This window comes from Carcharodon carcharias, chromosome 17 (assembly GCF_017639515.1).
Source record: "Carcharodon carcharias isolate sCarCar2 chromosome 17, sCarCar2.pri, whole genome shotgun sequence".
Taxonomy (NCBI): Eukaryota; Metazoa; Chordata; class Chondrichthyes; order Lamniformes; family Lamnidae; genus Carcharodon; species Carcharodon carcharias.
In genome coordinates this window covers 74965617-74983576 of record NC_054483.1, presented here as the reverse complement: position 1 = coordinate 74983576, position 17960 = coordinate 74965617, and the positions used below count along the sequence as shown (strand labels likewise).

Below are 17960 nucleotides of genomic sequence, written 5' to 3'. Positions count from 1 at the left end.
GTTAGTGCAGAGATATCTTGACTACAGTATTCAATTCCTTAGCACTAGTTACAGACTTAGCATTTTGCCAGCAGCAGAGACCATTACCAGGAACATTTCCCATTCTACCCTCACAATAACTTTCATTTATACAGCACCTTTAACACAATAAAACATCCTAAGGTGATTCACAGGGGCATTTGATAACATAGTACGACATGGAGCCACATAAGGAAATATTTAGGCAGATGACCTAAAGTTTCGTCAAATGGGGAAGGTTTTAAGGCGCGTCTTCAAAGAGGAGATAGAGGGGTAACGGGCAAAGATTAGTAAGGGTATCAGGGAAAGCCAAGAGCCGAGGCAGCTGAAGGCACAGTCACCAATGGTGAAATAATTAAAATCAGGAACGCTCACGAGGCCAGGATTAGAGTGGGGCTGGATTACAGAGATAGGGAGAGCCAAGGCCACGGAGGTGTTTAAAAACAAGGATGAGAATTTTAAAATCAAGACAGTGCTCGACAAGGAGCCAATGAGTCAGTGAGACAAGGGTGATGGACAAAGGCTTTGGTCCAAGTTAGCATGCAGTGAGATTGGGATGATTTCAAGTTTATAAAAGGTAGAATGTCAGAGCTGACCAGGAATGTGTTAGAATAGCCCAGTTTAGAAGCAACAACGGCATGAAGGAGAGATTCAGCAGATGAACTGAAGCAGGGATGGAGTTGAAAAATGTTATAGAGAGTGACATTAACTGTTTCTCTCTGCAGATGCTTCCTGACCTGTTGAGTATTTCCAGCATTTTCTGTTTTTATTACAGACAGATGGTCCTAGTCACTGGTGGAGTCTCACTGAGCAATCCCTGGTCAGTTATGAGTTTTGTTGTTCTCAGCTGGGAAAAGGAATGGAAAAATCAAGTGATACTCACCCATGATCACTAACCAAGACTACCTACTAGAAACACGAGTTCACACAATAAGATAGAGTTCAGCCAGGTTGCCCGCACTGGTGGTAACCCAACATCCAAAGACCAGGCACTTGGGCGATGACATCTGTGGAATTCAGCAAGAAGGGCAAGAGAATGGGGGGAGAAAAGCACAGAAACAAAAAATCCTACAGATGGTCATCAATATATAAAGTGTTACTCAACTCAGGAATAAGTTAGCAAAATGTACTATAGATTCAGTCTTGTTTCAGAAATTCACAGCAAACCAAAGTTATAAAACCAACTCTTAAGTATTCAGCCCCAATATGGAACATACCATGTATTGGTCTCCACGTAAGTAAAGTGGTTAATTATAAACAAAATACCTTTGCCTTGATACCTGGCGAAGGCTAATTCACTTGTGATGACGAATAGATGAAAAATGTTCTATTCATTTTCCAGATGATGGTGAATTCCTGGACAGCATCCAAATAATTCCACTACAAATAAGGCTTTAAGTATGCATGGATGTCAGACCTTGAAATTTCCTGATCTTCAGCTAAACAACACAACCACTTACCGTATGGCTCATCATTTCAGGGTACAGAATGTCAAACATGCTAGTTGAATTCGACTAGTTAACTGGCTAAAAATCAAAGACCACTTACATTATCATCACATGGTTGGGGGAGGGGGCGGGGAGAGAATGGTGGTGACGGCTGTTTCTTTCACACAAAAAAAAAGCAACAACTCTGACAACATACTTCCCTCCATTTTCTAAACCTATCAGCACCTTCCCTACAGAGACCCCTCCCTCTCCTTTAGGGGAGCACTTCAGGTCAAGAACTCAATTGCTGAGAGTTTGGGCGTAGAGTTGCAAACAATAGAAAATTTCCAATCCCAATTGCAATTCTGCCACACAAATCATGCTTTATAAACTCTTCAACTGAATGCTTTTCTGCCAATTGACTTGGGACATGAATTCCAAATAGTGAGTTAGACAGAAAGAAGAACAGAAATTGCTAGAAACACACAGGGAATATCTGTGGAGAGAGAAACAGAGTTAACATTTCAGATCTGTGACCTTTCAGTCTTAATGAAACCTATACATAACTCTCAAACTCAAAACACAAATCCTTAATCTTTCAAAGTAGGTTCTTGTGGTAACCAAAGGTATAGCCTCTCCTACTGTCTGTGGTCACGTGGTGTTCTGGGAGGGTCTGACCAATGAGCCATAAGTACAGGCAATGAAGGGGAGGGGGGGGGGGGTGCTTCCCGAAGCGAGTCCTGATCGAGCATGTGGCGCCTGAAAAGCTCTGTAATAAAGTTTGTTTCTTGTTGAAACCGGTCCACTCTATCAAGTCATTACAATTCTGATGAAAGGTCATTGACCCAAAGTGCTAATTGCTCCCAGATCCAAGAATCTCTTGTATAATAAAAACAGAAACTGCTGGAAAAATTCAGTGTGTCTGACAGCATCTGTGGAGAGAGAAACAGAGTTAATGTTTTGAGTCTGTGTAACCTGTCTTCAGAACTAAAGTAGAAATGTGACAAAATTTATACTGTTTAAGGGTGGTGGTGGTGGTGGTAGGTGAAGCTGGATAGAAGGCTGGCGAAAGGTGGGGGCCAAGGAGATTGAAAAAGATATCAGGAACCAAAAAGGACAAAGGGGGTGTTAATGGTAGTGGTAAGGGCTAAAGAATGTGCTAATAGTGGCAAAGGTAGGAAAACAGAATGTGATAATAGCAGAACAAGGGTAACACTCTGTGAAACAACATGAAACAAGTAACAGATGGCCCTTTTGGGGGTTTGGGGGTTGGGGGGGTGGGGGGGGGGGGGGGCAGAGAAAAGAGACACAGGGCAGTGGTTGAGGAAAAAGGGGATAAAAAAAAAGATTCAGAAAGAGGATAAAGAACAAAGAACAAGGAAAAGTACAGCACAGGAACAGGCCCTTCGGTCCTCCAAGCCTGCGCCAATCATATTGTCCGTCAACTAAAACATTTTGCACTTCCAGTTCTTGTGGTAACAAATGAAATAAAACAATGAATAAATATAAAAATGAAAATAAGTAGATAATAAAAATAAATTTTAAAAAAGGGGAATTAAAAAAAGGGTGGGGATGGAGGACAGAGTTCATGATCTGAAGTTGTTGGACTCAATGTTAAGTCCAGAAGGCTGTAAAGTGCTTAATCGGAAGACGAGGTGCTGTCCCTTCAGTTCGGGTTGGGCTTCACTGGAACATTGCAGCAGGCCAAGGACAGACATGCAGGCATGAGAGCAGGATGGTGTGTTAAGTGTCAAGTGATAGATCATGCTTGCGGACAGACCGAAGGTGTTCCGCAAAGCAGTCACCTAGTCTGCATTTGGTCTCCCCAATGTAGAGATGACTGCAATGGGAGCAGCGAATGCAGTAGACTAAATTAAAGGTGCAAGTGAAGCGCTGCTTCACCTGAAAGGAGTGTTTGGACCCTTGGAAGGTGGACAAATCTCTTGCATTGTTTTTATTTCAGATTTCCAGCATCTGCACAATTTTGCTTTGTGTTCAAGTGAGGTCTATATCTTACACAAATAGAATTTCAAAATAGTTAATGGTGGGGTGCAACTTAGAGTGGAAACTTCATTCAACATGCTGAAGACCTTGTAGTCCAAAGCAAAAAGGTGCAAATCCAGCAATAATCAATTGGAAGCATGATGAACAATTAGACTGTCTTCTCACCTCTGCAATCTCAGACTACATGCCTTTGACATGCTACAGCAGCTCCAAGTGTAATGGTTTACATATCTAAACTCAGTTCCAAATGGCCATGATTAACAGCCAGTTTAAAAAAAAAATGACCAGAACAGTTACAGCAGAAGACAGCATTACAGATTATAGGTACAGTAATGTGCGCCTTTGTGACAGAGCTAAAGCACTGTATTAGTCCACAGTAGAAAGAGCCTTATCCTCCCACGTAACTCTCAGTTCCAGACCTGGCAATGCTGAGTGATGGTCTATTCCCCAGTAATGACAAGGTAATATCCAACAGCAGATAGTGAGATTTGAAACAAATTGAAAGGGGCAGCCATTACCAGGGGGTAAGTTCGGAACTGAGTTCTGAGTTATATTAAGATGTGGTCAAGAATGACAAGGAAAAACCTTTGGATGGGATAGGGGAAAGCAAACCCCGATGGCTTCACACGAAACACATTTTACCCACACTGTCACACACTTGGATCAATTGAGTTTCAAGAGTCATTTAATACATTTATATTTTAGATTAACATGTTATATAATACCATTGACTTTTATTCATAAGAAGCTGCACAAATTCAACTCAAGGTCATTGTGACCTCTTCAGCATTCAGAGACAAATTATGCAATTTTATCTCCATTAAGTCAATTCAGGCCACTGGCAACTGTAATCCAGTTTAGATTAAGTCAGATTTATTATCTTCTGACCCACAAAGGTAGATTAATCTGAAGGAGGGAAGCAAGCTTTCCTAGTTGGTTTAAAATCTTTTGGATTGGAACATTAAGTAAATGCAAGACTTGATAGGTGCGCTGAAGCCCATGATGCAGTGAAGAATTGCAGGATTGATACTGGGCAATATACAAATGAGAATGGGGGCAGTTAACAGTAGCTCTATGAGAAGTAGTCAAGGCAGTAGCACATACAGAGAAAGTAGTTAAAAAAAAATTGGGCACAGGGGATTGAAATGTTACACAACTGTTTGATAACCATTGCCATTTTGAAAACCAAGAGCTCAAGAGGGCTTCATGCTATTTCTGACAGTCAATTTTAAGAACAAAATTTTGCACCAAAGTCCCTTCAATTGAAATCAACATCTATAATGCAGTTCGGTAAGAATACCATAACTTTTGACTGAAAAGTGGTATTGTATAAAATATTAATATAAATTTGCTCAAATTAATCCTGAAACTCAGCTGACTGAACAGTGTGTACGAGTGTGGTGCAACATACTTGCTGTCAAACTATCAGACTTGGGTTTCCCCTATCTCATCCAAAGTTATTCGTCATTCATAACCAGCCTCTTAATATAACTGAGATAGAGGTTTGGGTAAAATTACTTTGTGCAGGAGCTACAGTAATGTATATTGAACTTAAATTATCTCTTGCACATTTACTCCCGAGTTTCAAAGGGTTGGCCACGTGCTATATGCCAATTTGTAAACAATTGGCTGATTCCCAGGAGTTCCGATTGAAGTTCACCTAATTCACAAAATGGCTTGCGCGTTGCTCTTTTTAAAAAAAATGATGCATCAGTGTACAATTGCCTTGCCTCGTGTCTTCACTAATTTCCTCACAAAAGTCTAAACTCTCCAACCTCCCTTCCTAGCTACTAAAGCCTCAGAACGGTCAAGTATTTTTCAAAAGCTGGCAGGGTAATTTCCTGCCCTTAGCTCGAGTCAGTGCTTGTCAATACAAACTGTGGGATCATGCTGTGTGCAATATTGGCCGCTGCACTGATTCTCAATTACAAGCACGCTTCAAAAAAATTGAGATGTCCAAGTGATTTGAAATGGCACCACACAACATTTTTTCCTCATCTAATTTAGGTAAATAAATTTGAAATTTAGCTCACTTAACTGACTAAGGTATGGGAAAAGAAATCAAGTTTGACAGAAGCAAAAGAAAAATGGACAATGACAGACGGCTCACTGCCATAAACCCCTGCCCTGGCTTCTTTTCTGTTAAGGAGTAGAACAGGCAGTCAGTCCATTGCCGTCTACCCTGTGCCCCTACCGAAAGAGAATTTCACTTCCTGTATCTGTTCCGGGTGGAGATGCGGTACATCTTTAGATCGAGTAGGCTTCACTTAGCTAGTTCTTTTTTTGAGAAGAGTGGGGAGAAATGGTAAATAGCTCATTGTATTTTCCTAAATGAAACCAAAAATCACATGATTTAATTGTGTCAACTTCATACAGCTTCTGTCACATTTTTGGCATCCAGCATTTGCATTTTTAATGCTAATTTATAGACCTACAAATTTGCTGCAGTACAACAATGAACTCAGACTTGCCCCTGCCAGATTAATTGAGATGCTTTATGCCACAAGTTGTTGGAATTGAGAGTTGATAATGTCACAGTGAGGGAAACCAGGCATCTGGGACCAGAGTGAAGTGCACAAACGGCTATATCCCCTCAAACAGTTTGGAGGATTAAGAAATAAATAGCACAATGATTGAAAAGCATAAATTAGAGTAGGCAAGTTTAATGTGAAATCAGGTACTAGGAGAAATACAGAAGGAGGCAGTATTCAGTTAATCACAATTTAAACCACAGATTTCCTTCACTAATGGAATAAGATTCAAATTTCCATGTCAGGTTTGCTGCTTTTCAATCATATCAAAGCCCCAGCACTCAAGAATAATTCAATTCCACAGACAAGAACCAAAAATCCTGCTTGTTTGGTTTATAGGTGAGGGTCTCACAAAGACTAGTTTGGATTGAGATAGTAAAAAGAAGCCTTTGATAATCAAGAAAAGCAGACAGTCAGATAAATTTGATTTTTAGTTCTAAAATCATATGAATCCCTCTCAAGTAAAAGGAGACAGGTCCCAGTTCTGTATCTCTTATATTAAAATCAGCTTTCAAAACAACAGCCAATTCAGTATCACAATGTGGCTGGCAAACTCATGATTCATGTCAAAGCTTATGTCAGGCAAAATGAGATTTTCAAAGCTCTCCTAAAAACCCTTCTTTTACTGGTGACATTGTCTCCCTTTCCTAATCTCCCAAATTCCTTCCTGCTCAGAATCTACTTTTTTTTCCATTTAGCATCAGACATTCTCCTTTAAAACAAGAATCAAAGCAATACAGTATAATGCAGCTCAATCCTTTGTGTCTGTGCCGACTCACTGAAAGAGCTATCCATCTCACTCCCCTGCATTTACCCCATGGCCCGACAATACAGGAGTGCTACATAAATAAAATGTCCCTCTTATTTCTTCCTCCTTGTGCAGAAGGAACTAACATTTGTTCAGATTGCAGCAGCCCTCGGTTACCTCATCCAACTGCCCTTTCTCCATGGGCAAGGTTGGACAGGGCGCATAAATGGGTTATTCAACTACTGCAACATCACAGGTATATCCCACTCTCACCAAAGGCTTGCTCAAGATTGAGAATAAACATTGGCCTGAATCTTCCAGTTGAAACAGCAGTGAACGCTGAAACAATCGCTGCTTGAGGGCTGCAATGACACTTCGCAGGGAGCTCAGCTATGCTGGAACCTAGTACCTGCAGTTCACCTGAAATGCTGAGAAAGAGCCCAAACTGGGGCCTATCAGCACATAGGCCTGGACTGTTTACCTCATACCTCAGTTATTTACCATGATTTATTTAAGACTGTTCCTAACAACCTTAAGTCAGAACAATCCCACACCCCTGGCCCTGCTCACCTACCTCTCCACTCACCCTGCTTACCCCATTCCCCAACTCTGCTCCCTCCAGCCACTACCCCCACCACCACTGATGTCCCAGCTGCAGTCAATGCAAAGGCAACAACACTTAAACGCAGTCAACTGCATCTACTTGCACTTCACTACTTACCAGAAGACCGAGATCATTACTGCACCCTGTATCCCAGGATATCAAGAACATTCCAAACCAAATCCAATCACCATCACAATAACAAACATACTTTGCACATACCTCATCATCCACAAACACTGCAGTTAAATAATTAGTTGGAACGGGGTAGATAAGGCTCTTAAACAGTTTTAAACAAGGCTTATACACCACCTTCCCATTTCCAATCTACCATTAAAGCAAGCAGATCAAAAACTAATTCCTCCAGATGCTGCGTGGTATCATCTCCACTTTGCAACTCAAATTTCAGCACCTGGGAGAAAGGGGGTAAAAAAAAAAGGACAATCATTTCCTCTTCTCACTGTATTAAGTGGTTGTTGCATTAGTTCCACAGACACCAATTGTCCTAGATACTTTACTCATTTTACCCTTACTCACATTATGTTTTAGTAATGAACTTCAGTAGCCGATGTGCATGTCTTGTTCTCAGTCAACAAGTGCAGAAACATTCAAAGGTAATTGTCGTGTCCACCACTGCACAAGCCAATGTCAGCTCAGACAACAAACCAAACTAAACCGGTGACCTTCCTGGTCCATGGCTCAGCTACTTGCTTTAGACTTGCTGTTCTATCAAAGGTGGCCTGAGTTGCTAACAGCCTAGTGCCTTAATTAGAAAACAAAATGATTACTCAGTAATGGAACAGATTTGTAGGTTATATGGCCCTGTATATTAAAAAAAATGACTGTTTAAGTTGGCTTCTTTTTTAAAGATCACTGTTTTTCTGGATTTTTTTCAACAATTGTTCAATTGGACAAAAAAATTCTCCCCTAATTGTTCCTGTGGTACGTGGCATGTCATGAGCAGAATGAACACCAAACTGGCATGATCCATGCATCTCAAAAAATGTTTTTCAAACCTCAGCATCTCCAAGGAAATCTCATTAAGTGGAAAAAAAATTACATTCAACAAAATAACACAGCAAAATTATTTAATTTCAGCTTCATTGAATGTAACATTTGTGGCACAGAAAAGCATCAATTTCACCAGGGTTCACCCATTGTTTATTACCTCTTCTGGACAGTAAAGAAATCTGCCAAGAACTCAATGTTTATGAATATTTTAAAAAATGAAATTAAGTACCAGATTTCATTAATTATTTTGCTGTCCCCGTTTTTGTGTTTTAATAGTGTTCCAAAATCAGATCATCTCTTCAGAACTCTTTTGTAGGTCCAATTCCATTCCCAGCCCATTTTGCTAAGTTTTTGGTAATAAAATTAGAAGCTAAAAATCCTAAAAAAGTATTTAAGTCAGCAATAAAAAAAATCAGCAATGATCCTTGGCCCTTAGTGCAACAGATTTCCTTAGCAAGAAACAACACTTATAAAATGTAATGTCTCCTTTGTTTGCAGAGCAGCCTTTTTGAGCACTGCAGTTTGCCAGTCATGTGACTTTTGATGCCATTTCACCTGCCACTGGGAAGATGGTGTCAGGAATGTGCAGCTGAGAGTGGATTTTGATAGGTGGAAGAGCACCAGCTGCCAAGTAGAGAATAATTAAAACTACAGTCCATAACTTTATGCAGGTCACTGACTGCTGGGAGAGTCAGTGAAACTTTGAATATTCCAGTGCCGCCTCCAATGGAGATTTGAAAATATATTGGAAATTCATCCAGTTTCAATGGCAGAAATACGAAATGGCCAAAGTTAAATAAGAAAACGGAACAAATCAGAGTAGCAGCTCTTATCAGTACCAGAAAAAGTAGTGCTAAAAAGCTGTATGGCATCCTAGACCTCATTAAGGAATAGAAATTGAGGCCTTAAAGACCCACTTTGAGCCCTCTACTAACGCTGCTTTACACCACATGTTCAGCGCCCAAGGTCAGGAGGAGGGGGAGAATATTGATCAGTATGTAACTGCATGGAGACATCTAGCTGAATCCTAAGAGTTTGGGCAACTGAAAAATGATCTGATCAGAGAAACTACTGTCTTAGGAAAAGATCCCACCGTGAGAGCACATCTGCTGACAGAAGAGAAGCTTACTCAAGAAAGCTAAGGACATGTGCAGAAGCTCTGAAGTGGCCAATCATCAGCTGAAGCGTATAGATGGGAGTACTGACCAGGCTTTGCACAATGCTGAAGGGCAGTTCAGGCTTTCCGAACATAAGACAATGGAGAAAAGAACAAACTATTTAGAGAAGGCCAGCCAGAAAGATCAAGGCCTGAGTACTGGATGTAAGTATTGCGGAGGACACCACACTAAAAGAAGCATGTCCAGCGTAGAGAAAACAGTGCTCAAACTGCAAGATGCTGAAATCACTTTTTGCATGCAAGTGTTGTTGTAAAGAAAAGCTTATAAAGATGTTTGAAGATGTGTCAGACAATGATCCTGAGGAATCACTCCATACCCTAGAACAGGTCGGCACCCTCAAGTCAAGGAAAAAAATGGTTTTTGGCTATTGAAATGATGACTGCAGGAAGAGAGCATCAAGTTAATATGAAATGTCAGATAGCATTTAGTACCATTGCTATGAGCAACATCATGAGCTTTGCAGACCTGTGTGAAGTTACTCAAGTTGTTGACCCAAAAATGAAGCTCTAAGGTAAAGTTGATGGAATATGATGAAATAATGCTCATTCCAAGAGGACAAACTAAGCTGAGAGCCTAATGCAAGGGAATGAAAGATTTGCAGTTCCAAATAGACCTTAATTTCAGCTGAAACAAATCGAAAGCTTGGGCTGGTAACCCTCCAGGTACCAAGAGATTTAGTGTTTCACACACACAAAATTGGCTGCTGAACAAAACGTAAAAAAATTACAAAGATGTCTTCACATGTTTTGGATGGTTTCCTGGTGAATATCTAAGTAGATGAGAGCGTGAAACCAATTCAGCATCTTCCAAGGACATTTCCGGCTGCCCTCAAGTCCAGTCTCAAGACAGGATAGAAGAACTTGAAAAGATGGGCGTAATCAAGTGACAACTCCTGCAGACTGGATTAGCAGCATGGTAGCAGTGAAACAACCTGGAAAGCTGAGTGTATGCATAGATCCAAAGGGATCTATTTCAAGAGATCTCACTATCCAAGCCAACCAGTGAAGAAATTGTGCTGCAACTTGTCATGGCAAAGGTCTTTAACAGCTTAAGATGGAAACTGGCAAGTGAAGTTGGATGAAAGCAGCAGTTTCCTGTCTACATTCTGGATGCCATTTGAGAGGTACAGACATGCATTTGGCATGTCTACTGCTCTGCAAGAGCATCAACACTGACAGCATGAGATAGTCAATGATCTTCCAGGAGTGGAAGTGATCATGGATAATCTGCTAGTCTCTAGAGGTGAAGATACGATGGAAGAATGCATTGCAGATCATGATCAGAAGCTAATGAGACTGCTAAAGAGCTCGCCAAATCAACCTGAAGCTTAATAAACAACTACAACTGAAGTGCATAGGTCATGTGATGTTCACCCTGATAAAGGTATGAGCTGTATCAGAGATAGCAGCCAACAGATGTGAAGGCAGATCCAACTATTTGTTGGATTTGTGAAATACCTGGCAAAGTTCTTGCTCAATTTGTCATCAGAGTGTGAACCTCTATAAAACAAAAACAGAATTACCTGGAAAAACGCAGCAGGTCTGGCAGCATCGGTGGAGAAGAAAAGAGTTGACGTTTCGAGTCCTCATGACCCTTCGTGAACCTCTATGCAAGCTCACTGCAAAGGATGTTAAGCAGTATTGGGGCACAGAACAAGCAGCAGCTTTCACTTGCAAACATCTAGTGACAATAAAGCCAGTGCTGAGATACAATAAGCAAGTCACCATGCAGTGTGATGCCAGAGACCCAGGACTTATAGCAACCCTCACACAGCAGCTAGAGTCATTGTCCGCGAGGAGATGCTGAAGTGCATCCCGTGCAAGCCATCAAGGAATTGAATCTAGTCTGAAGAAGGCAAGAGAAGTGCTCTACTGGCCAAACATGAGCAATGAGATCAAAGACTAGATCAGCCAGTGCAGTGCTTATAATGAACATCACACTAAGCAAGAGAAAGAGCACTCATGACACCCCAGACCGACCATGGATGGAGCTGAGAGTAGATCTCTTTGCTCTCATTGGAACCGATTATTTTGTCACCATCAACTACTGGGAGTTAGGACGAGTGGACGTCAACGACCACCAGTGAGATCATGGAATGCATGAAAGCACACCAGCTATTTATGGCATTCCTGACATTATGAGGAGCAACAATGGCCCTCAGCTCACAAGTAAAGAATTCAGTTGCTTTGTAAATGATTGAGAAATTCAGCACTACACATCATCTCCATACTATCCCAGTCAAATGGAAAGGCTGAGGCAGCAATGAATATTGCCAAAGGGATGAAAACAAAAGCAGATCCAGCACAGGCAAATCCTAAAATGGAGGAACACACCTACCGAAGGCATGGAAAGTAGTCCAGTTCAGCAACTAATGTCACACCGCAACCAAACTACTCTTCCAACAGCTAAACACTACTGAAGCCAGGAGTGAGTGACAAAATCCAGTGAAACAGAAAGCCAAATATTACTTTGATAAAGCCAGAGCTGCGAGTTGGTGAGCCAGAGTGCAAGCATGCAATGCTCTCAAAAGTCAGCCCACTTGGCAACATGGGACTTGTGCAGAGAATTGGTCACCTCAACCGTACAAGGCGAAAATAAACGACCAGATATATTGTATCCGCAGACATATGTGGAACTGGATAAACTGCTCCTTCACAACAGACAGCTGATGTGATGTCATCAACGACCATCAATCCGAGGTCAACCTCTCCCCAAAGTCAATGGATCAGCAGCCCACAGAGAGGCAATGTTACCCCAGGAACATGCGGACACCAGATGAACAGCCAGGAACAATCTGCACTCATGTCATTAGAAGACTTGGCTACTTTAAAGATTATGTTTGCAATGCACGTGTAGGGACAGACAAAAGTCGTGGGTCAGACTAGAACGACCAGTTTTCTGTACATGCCTGATGATTTTCATCGTAGACCATGCAAGTGCCTGACCCACAACTGGAATTGACAACGTATGCAGGTTTTTTTTATATTTGAGAAGGGGAATGCTTGGAGAAGTGTCTTTGTGCACTGTGGCTTGCCACCATTTGTGTATAAGGCTTGAGAGCAGAAGCCATTTGATCCACCACTTGGAACGTCCTTAAATTTAAAAATAATTTAGAAACGATAAGTGACTAGAGGAACATCTTCAATTCATCAGGGCCGTAGATTACTAAACTATCAGGATCACTTTTTAAAAAATGTACTTAAATGAAATGCTGTCAATGTCTTCAAATATTAATTATACTAGGCGATTAATAACCAGGTTTTCTCTCCACCCTCAAATTAAGATGTCGAACTATTTGATGGATTCAGCAATTTAATCAGGAATATAAAAGGAATTTCCCATCTCAGCAGTGAAGATGTGCAGTCACATCATTTGCTGGGTCCCTAACACCACCAGAAAAACAGCATCATACACAAGATTAAGCTCTTGAAGCTCAGTCACCTTCATTGTACATAAGATATTTAACACAGAAAAGTGCCTGAAATGGAGCACTTGACCACAACTTGGGAAAGCATTTTTTTTTCTATGACAACATTTTGAATCAATAATTGCATATTTATGGATAAAGATGCCAGTCAAGTGAACTACAAACTGTTGAGCAGCGCAGTTCCATACCAGAATTAGTTTTCAGCAGAACCAAGGGATTACATTACATAAAGAAAAGCTACTCCAATAACAAAAGAAATGGTGCATCCAAAATGTGTCTGAAACACCATATTATTCCCTCTGCACAAAGCTTCTGCTTACTGACAGAAATCCAAGACAATAAAGCCTTCAGGAGAGACAGGTCACTGACTGGAAACCTCTCACCATGCTGTATTGCAAGCTTTCCCCGGAAGTTTTAACATAGCCTAATTTTACATGCAGGAGAGTTGTTCAGACAGTCCCAACATACCATTGTTGCAATAACTACAGCACAGAGGCCAAAATTTGAAAACAAAGTAACTTGTTTTGCATTGAACATAAAAAACAATTTACAATATGGGACACTTGGGCAATTATAGCACAAAAATAATGGCCATCACATCAATTAAGTAAACTTTCAGGTTTTCCTTTTACACTGTTTGAGCAAATTGGCATTTGAGCGTCACTAGTTTAGCATTATGTTTTTCTAAATGTGCTTTAAAAAATTGCCTCCAACAAACCGATGGCCAAAAAAAAAACCTGACAAATTATGGGATACATCAGCCAAAACTTGTTTATTAATATGGAAATCTAAACATCAATACCTCATGAACCTCCTCCCCTTGATGTCATAAGAAACCAATAGGTGGATTTCAATCCAGCTTTGGTAAAGAGGTTCTCGGCATCAATCTCTGAAGAATTTAACAAGAGCAAGCAATGGCGCTGTCGTATTCAACAATTTCAAAAGAGAGTTTTCCGATTGTTTCAAACAGTTCATCTTTGATCAAAGTGCTTTCTGGATATTCTACTTTCACTGGGTGAAATTCAACATGTAACATTTTTTGCCCACAGGGATAGGCAAGGGATAGAGGTGTGAAATTGTTATTTTCCTTTTGTGAAAAAGTGTGTGGAGAAATACATCACTGCACAAGCTCCCTGCCTATAAACAGTGAACCTTAAGCTATTAACAGCTACATTAAAACATTTCATTGCTCGGAAAAAGTTTCACAGAACAGCAGCCGGCTGCAACTTGCTCACCATTATTGATGCCTTGAAGGAGAGACAAGGGCACACCCCTGGTGGTAGAAAAAAATCATTGCAGTATATAACAAAAACAGAACATGCTGGAAAGACAACAGCTCAGGAATGTCGGTAACTAAGATAAAACTATAGATTGGCAATCCAAGGATTGCACTTGCCAGGACTGTTTCAAAGAGTAGTCAGCCCTGGAAACATAAACCTGCTTTCCTCCTTCAGACTTGCTGCATACTTCGAGCATTTTTTTGAGTTTTTTTTAATTCGAGACTTCCAACACTTCGTTTTCTCTCATTGTAACAAGCAAATTTCCTCAACATAGGCAACTTACTAAACTTCTCAAACATTGAATATCCCACCGATGTCGTTTACAAAAATGACAATATTTGGTTAACCAGCTTGAAACCACACTTAGTCTAACATCCCAAGTACCATTGAAACTTCTGGCAGGAAATAATGAGGAGAATGCAGGAAGAAAACGTAGCATGGCTCTGAAATTTATTTAAACTTAAGCAACCACGCAATCTCATGCAAATTTGTGACTATGATAACCAGTTGGAACAAAATGTGTTCTTTCCCTGGGGAAAGAAGTTTTAAAGCATAGCTTCAATGTTTTAAAATTACCTGGACAAAAAAAAGGCTGCAGGTATTTTTAATATTCCCTTAGCTGACTTAATCTGACAGCAGGTTCAAAGGAAATTCAACTACAGCTGAAGCAAATAGTTAACACATGAAGGCGTACTGAACATTAAACTGAAATTATTTCCAAGGGTGATGCCAAGAAACAAGCCTTCCTTCGCCAGAAATCCCAGAATTCAAGTTAAAATAGCATTTACTGTTTCTTTCGAAGACCACTTCTCCCTCTCCCCCTTGCTTTTCACAACTTCTGCATTTCGATGAGGATTCCAACAATAGCTCATTTTAACAAATCTCACAATTCCTCTCTCCAGGTTCATTACTTTGATATTGAAACCTAAACAAATTTGAGTACTCCTTTTATTTGAAGGGACTTCACCCAAGCACCTAAACTTATGCCAATACTTGTTACCTACATTTACACAGTCACATGTTTCAAAATATTGCCCTCAGGAATAACAATACCACACAAAAGTGAGAAATACCTGTTGTTTGTTGGCCATTAGCACAAACTAGAGAGTTCTTATTAAAGCAACAGCCAAAAACACAGATCATGGCACTTTTGACATTGTAAATAAACCAGCTAGTTAAAATTTAGAAATTAACTGCAGAAAATCAGTTCAAACTATCATGGCAGCAGGCTTGCAGATTTTAACAGCTGCTAAAATTACAATATTCAGTTCTGGTCACTTGTGCCCTATAGCTACACTCAAATCAATTAGAAAGTGGATCTTAAGATAGTGAAATCTTCAAGCAGCTAATGCAATATTTTGGGAGGGGGGGGGGGGGGCAAATCTCTATCTAGGAGCATGGACTAGATGCCTTCTAACTCCTAAATGTCTGGTTCACTCTGGAAGCAATCTTATTCTGCAGCGAAGGGTGTGAATTCCATTCGTTCTAACAAATTCACGCTGTAGGGAAAAAACACTCAGCCTTTCTCCCTCCTGCTTTCTGGAAGAAGTGAGCAACACAAGTTTAAACTCTCAATAGTACTTAACCTTCAGAAGTGTCATCCAAAAGACCACACACAGCCACCAGGTCACAGCCACTCATCCCACTGCTTCTGGATGAATCAGTTACCCTTTCCCTGAAGAATGGGTTAGTGCGTGAGTGAGTTATGAGTTACAATTTTTTTTTAAAAACTGATTCACATTAACAAACAAATGGCACAGAGACCTGCCTCACATGCATATTTTTAGGACTCTAAGAAAGAGCTCAGAGCAACCAGAGCGAGACAATAACCGCGTACACTGAAGACAGATTGAGAGGGGAAAGGAGAGAGGGAGCAGTCTCACCGGGTCTGACTTGTAAAGAGCCATCCTTTCGGCTACACCACAGCGCCTTCTCCCCACTCTGCACGATGTAATGGTCCTTGGCTTGGAAAAGCTCCATGGTTTCGGCATCAGCGGCTCCACATGGTAAAGGAAGGGGTAGAGCTAAGGGAGCGAGCGTAGGGCGGACTGGAGCGAGTCCCTGTGCCCGGGGCGCTAAGGTGCCCGGCTCCCGGGGCGCCACCGCTGCCCCGCCCGTCCGCTCACGCTCACTCGTTCCTTCACTTACTCTCTCTCCCTCTCTCTCCCTCTATGATTGTTAATTTCCTGCAGCCACTCGGCACACGTGACCCGCCAGCATCAGACGCCCCGCCTCTTAAAGGGGCCAGCCACCCCTCCCTCCCGGGGAAGAATTTCTGACGGCCAAATTACAGTAAAAGCAACAGCAGCACCAAGTTTTGCAAAATCCTCAATGGAAGTTTTCTTTTGAAATGTCTTTTTTAAGTATTCTTCCAAACCTCTAACAATCCAAAACATCTACAATCCTCCAACTCTAGTCTCTTCTGCATCCCTGATTTTAATCACTTCACCGTTGCTGCTGTGCCTTCAGTTGCTGAGGCCCAAGCTCTAGAATACCCTACCTGAACCTTTCTGTCTCTATCTTGCTTTGCTTTAAGACACTCCCTAAAATCTACCTCTTTGACATGCCTTGGCCATCTGCCCGAATAGCTCCTTATGTGGCTCCGTGTCAAATTTTGGTTTTGTAAGGTTCTTGAGAGCAACTTGAGATGTTTTACTACATTAAAGGTGCTACACAGGGATGGTGGTATAGTGCTAATGTTATTGCACTAGTAATCTAGGGGCTTGACCTAAGGTCTTAGAGACATGAGTTCAAATCCCACCACAGCAACTAGAGGGATTAATTTTAATTAATTTATAAACCCGGAACAGAATGATAATTTATTAATAACGTTTGTGAAACTACCAGGTGTTTAAAGCTCTAAAGTTTAAAGTTCATTCATGTCCTTCAGGGAAGAAAATCTACCTGAACAAGAAACCATTAGAACTTGGGAAATGACTGCTACTGCTTCAAACTGATCTTGTATACCTTAAAATGGAACTCCAGTTCAGATCAGTACGAGGACCAGTGAAGGTTAAGAAGTGGCTAGCACTGGTCTGAACTGGAGTCCCATTTTAAAGTTTACAAGACCATTTCGGAGCAGTACCAGTCACTTCCCAAGATTCACTGGTTTTTCCTTCTGATAATGTGACATTGTGACCCCATACCAATGTGGTTCACACTCCCTCTGAAATAGCCTAGCAAGCCACTCAATTGTAGATGACTCACCAGAACTTGCTCAAGAGCAGTTATGAATGGGCAAGAAATGCTGGCCTTGCCAGTGATGGTCACATCCCAAGAATGAATAAAAATATATATCAACACCAAATAGTGGTGCTGATGAAATGCTGGTAGGCTAAGATGAAGTAAAATGATAGAAGGCTTGAGTGGAATATAAACACTGGGACAGATAAGTTGGGGTCATGTGGCCTGTTTCTGTGCTGAAAATTCAATATAATTCAGTGAATATAGGAATGCAACAGGGGACTGTTGACAGATTACAAGAGAACATAGTACAGCACAAGGGGGAACACAAGAAATGAAGGGAGGAATATGTTAAAATTACATTCCCTGAATCTTGGGAAAGGAACTGTTTCTAATGACAGAACGTGGCTTTGTTTTTCATGAATGCTGAAAAACTGGTCACCCACGTCACCTTCTGTTGGCAATCCCCACCCATCCTGTCAGGTTCTGCATTAGATTTGGAAGATGTATTGCTTCATAACAAAAGGGCTGTTATGTATGTAATACACAGCA

General features: G+C 41.0%; 1 protein-coding gene across 4 annotated transcripts in view; it reads right to left on the bottom strand.

The window, feature by feature from the left end:
- The window catches only part of inpp5f (inositol polyphosphate-5-phosphatase F), a 222273-nt gene extending 205886 nt beyond the window's left edge, over positions 1–16387 (bottom strand). For all 4 annotated transcript variants that reach the window (XM_041209889.1, XM_041209890.1, XM_041209892.1 and 1 more), the window contains exon 1: positions 16109–16387. In XM_041209889.1, coding sequence (XP_041065823.1) covers positions 16109–16205 — 97 coding nt within the window. In that variant the 5' untranslated portion in view covers positions 16206–16387. The remainder of the gene's footprint in view (positions 1–16108) is intronic.
- Between the last annotated feature and the right edge of the window lie 1573 nt (positions 16388–17960).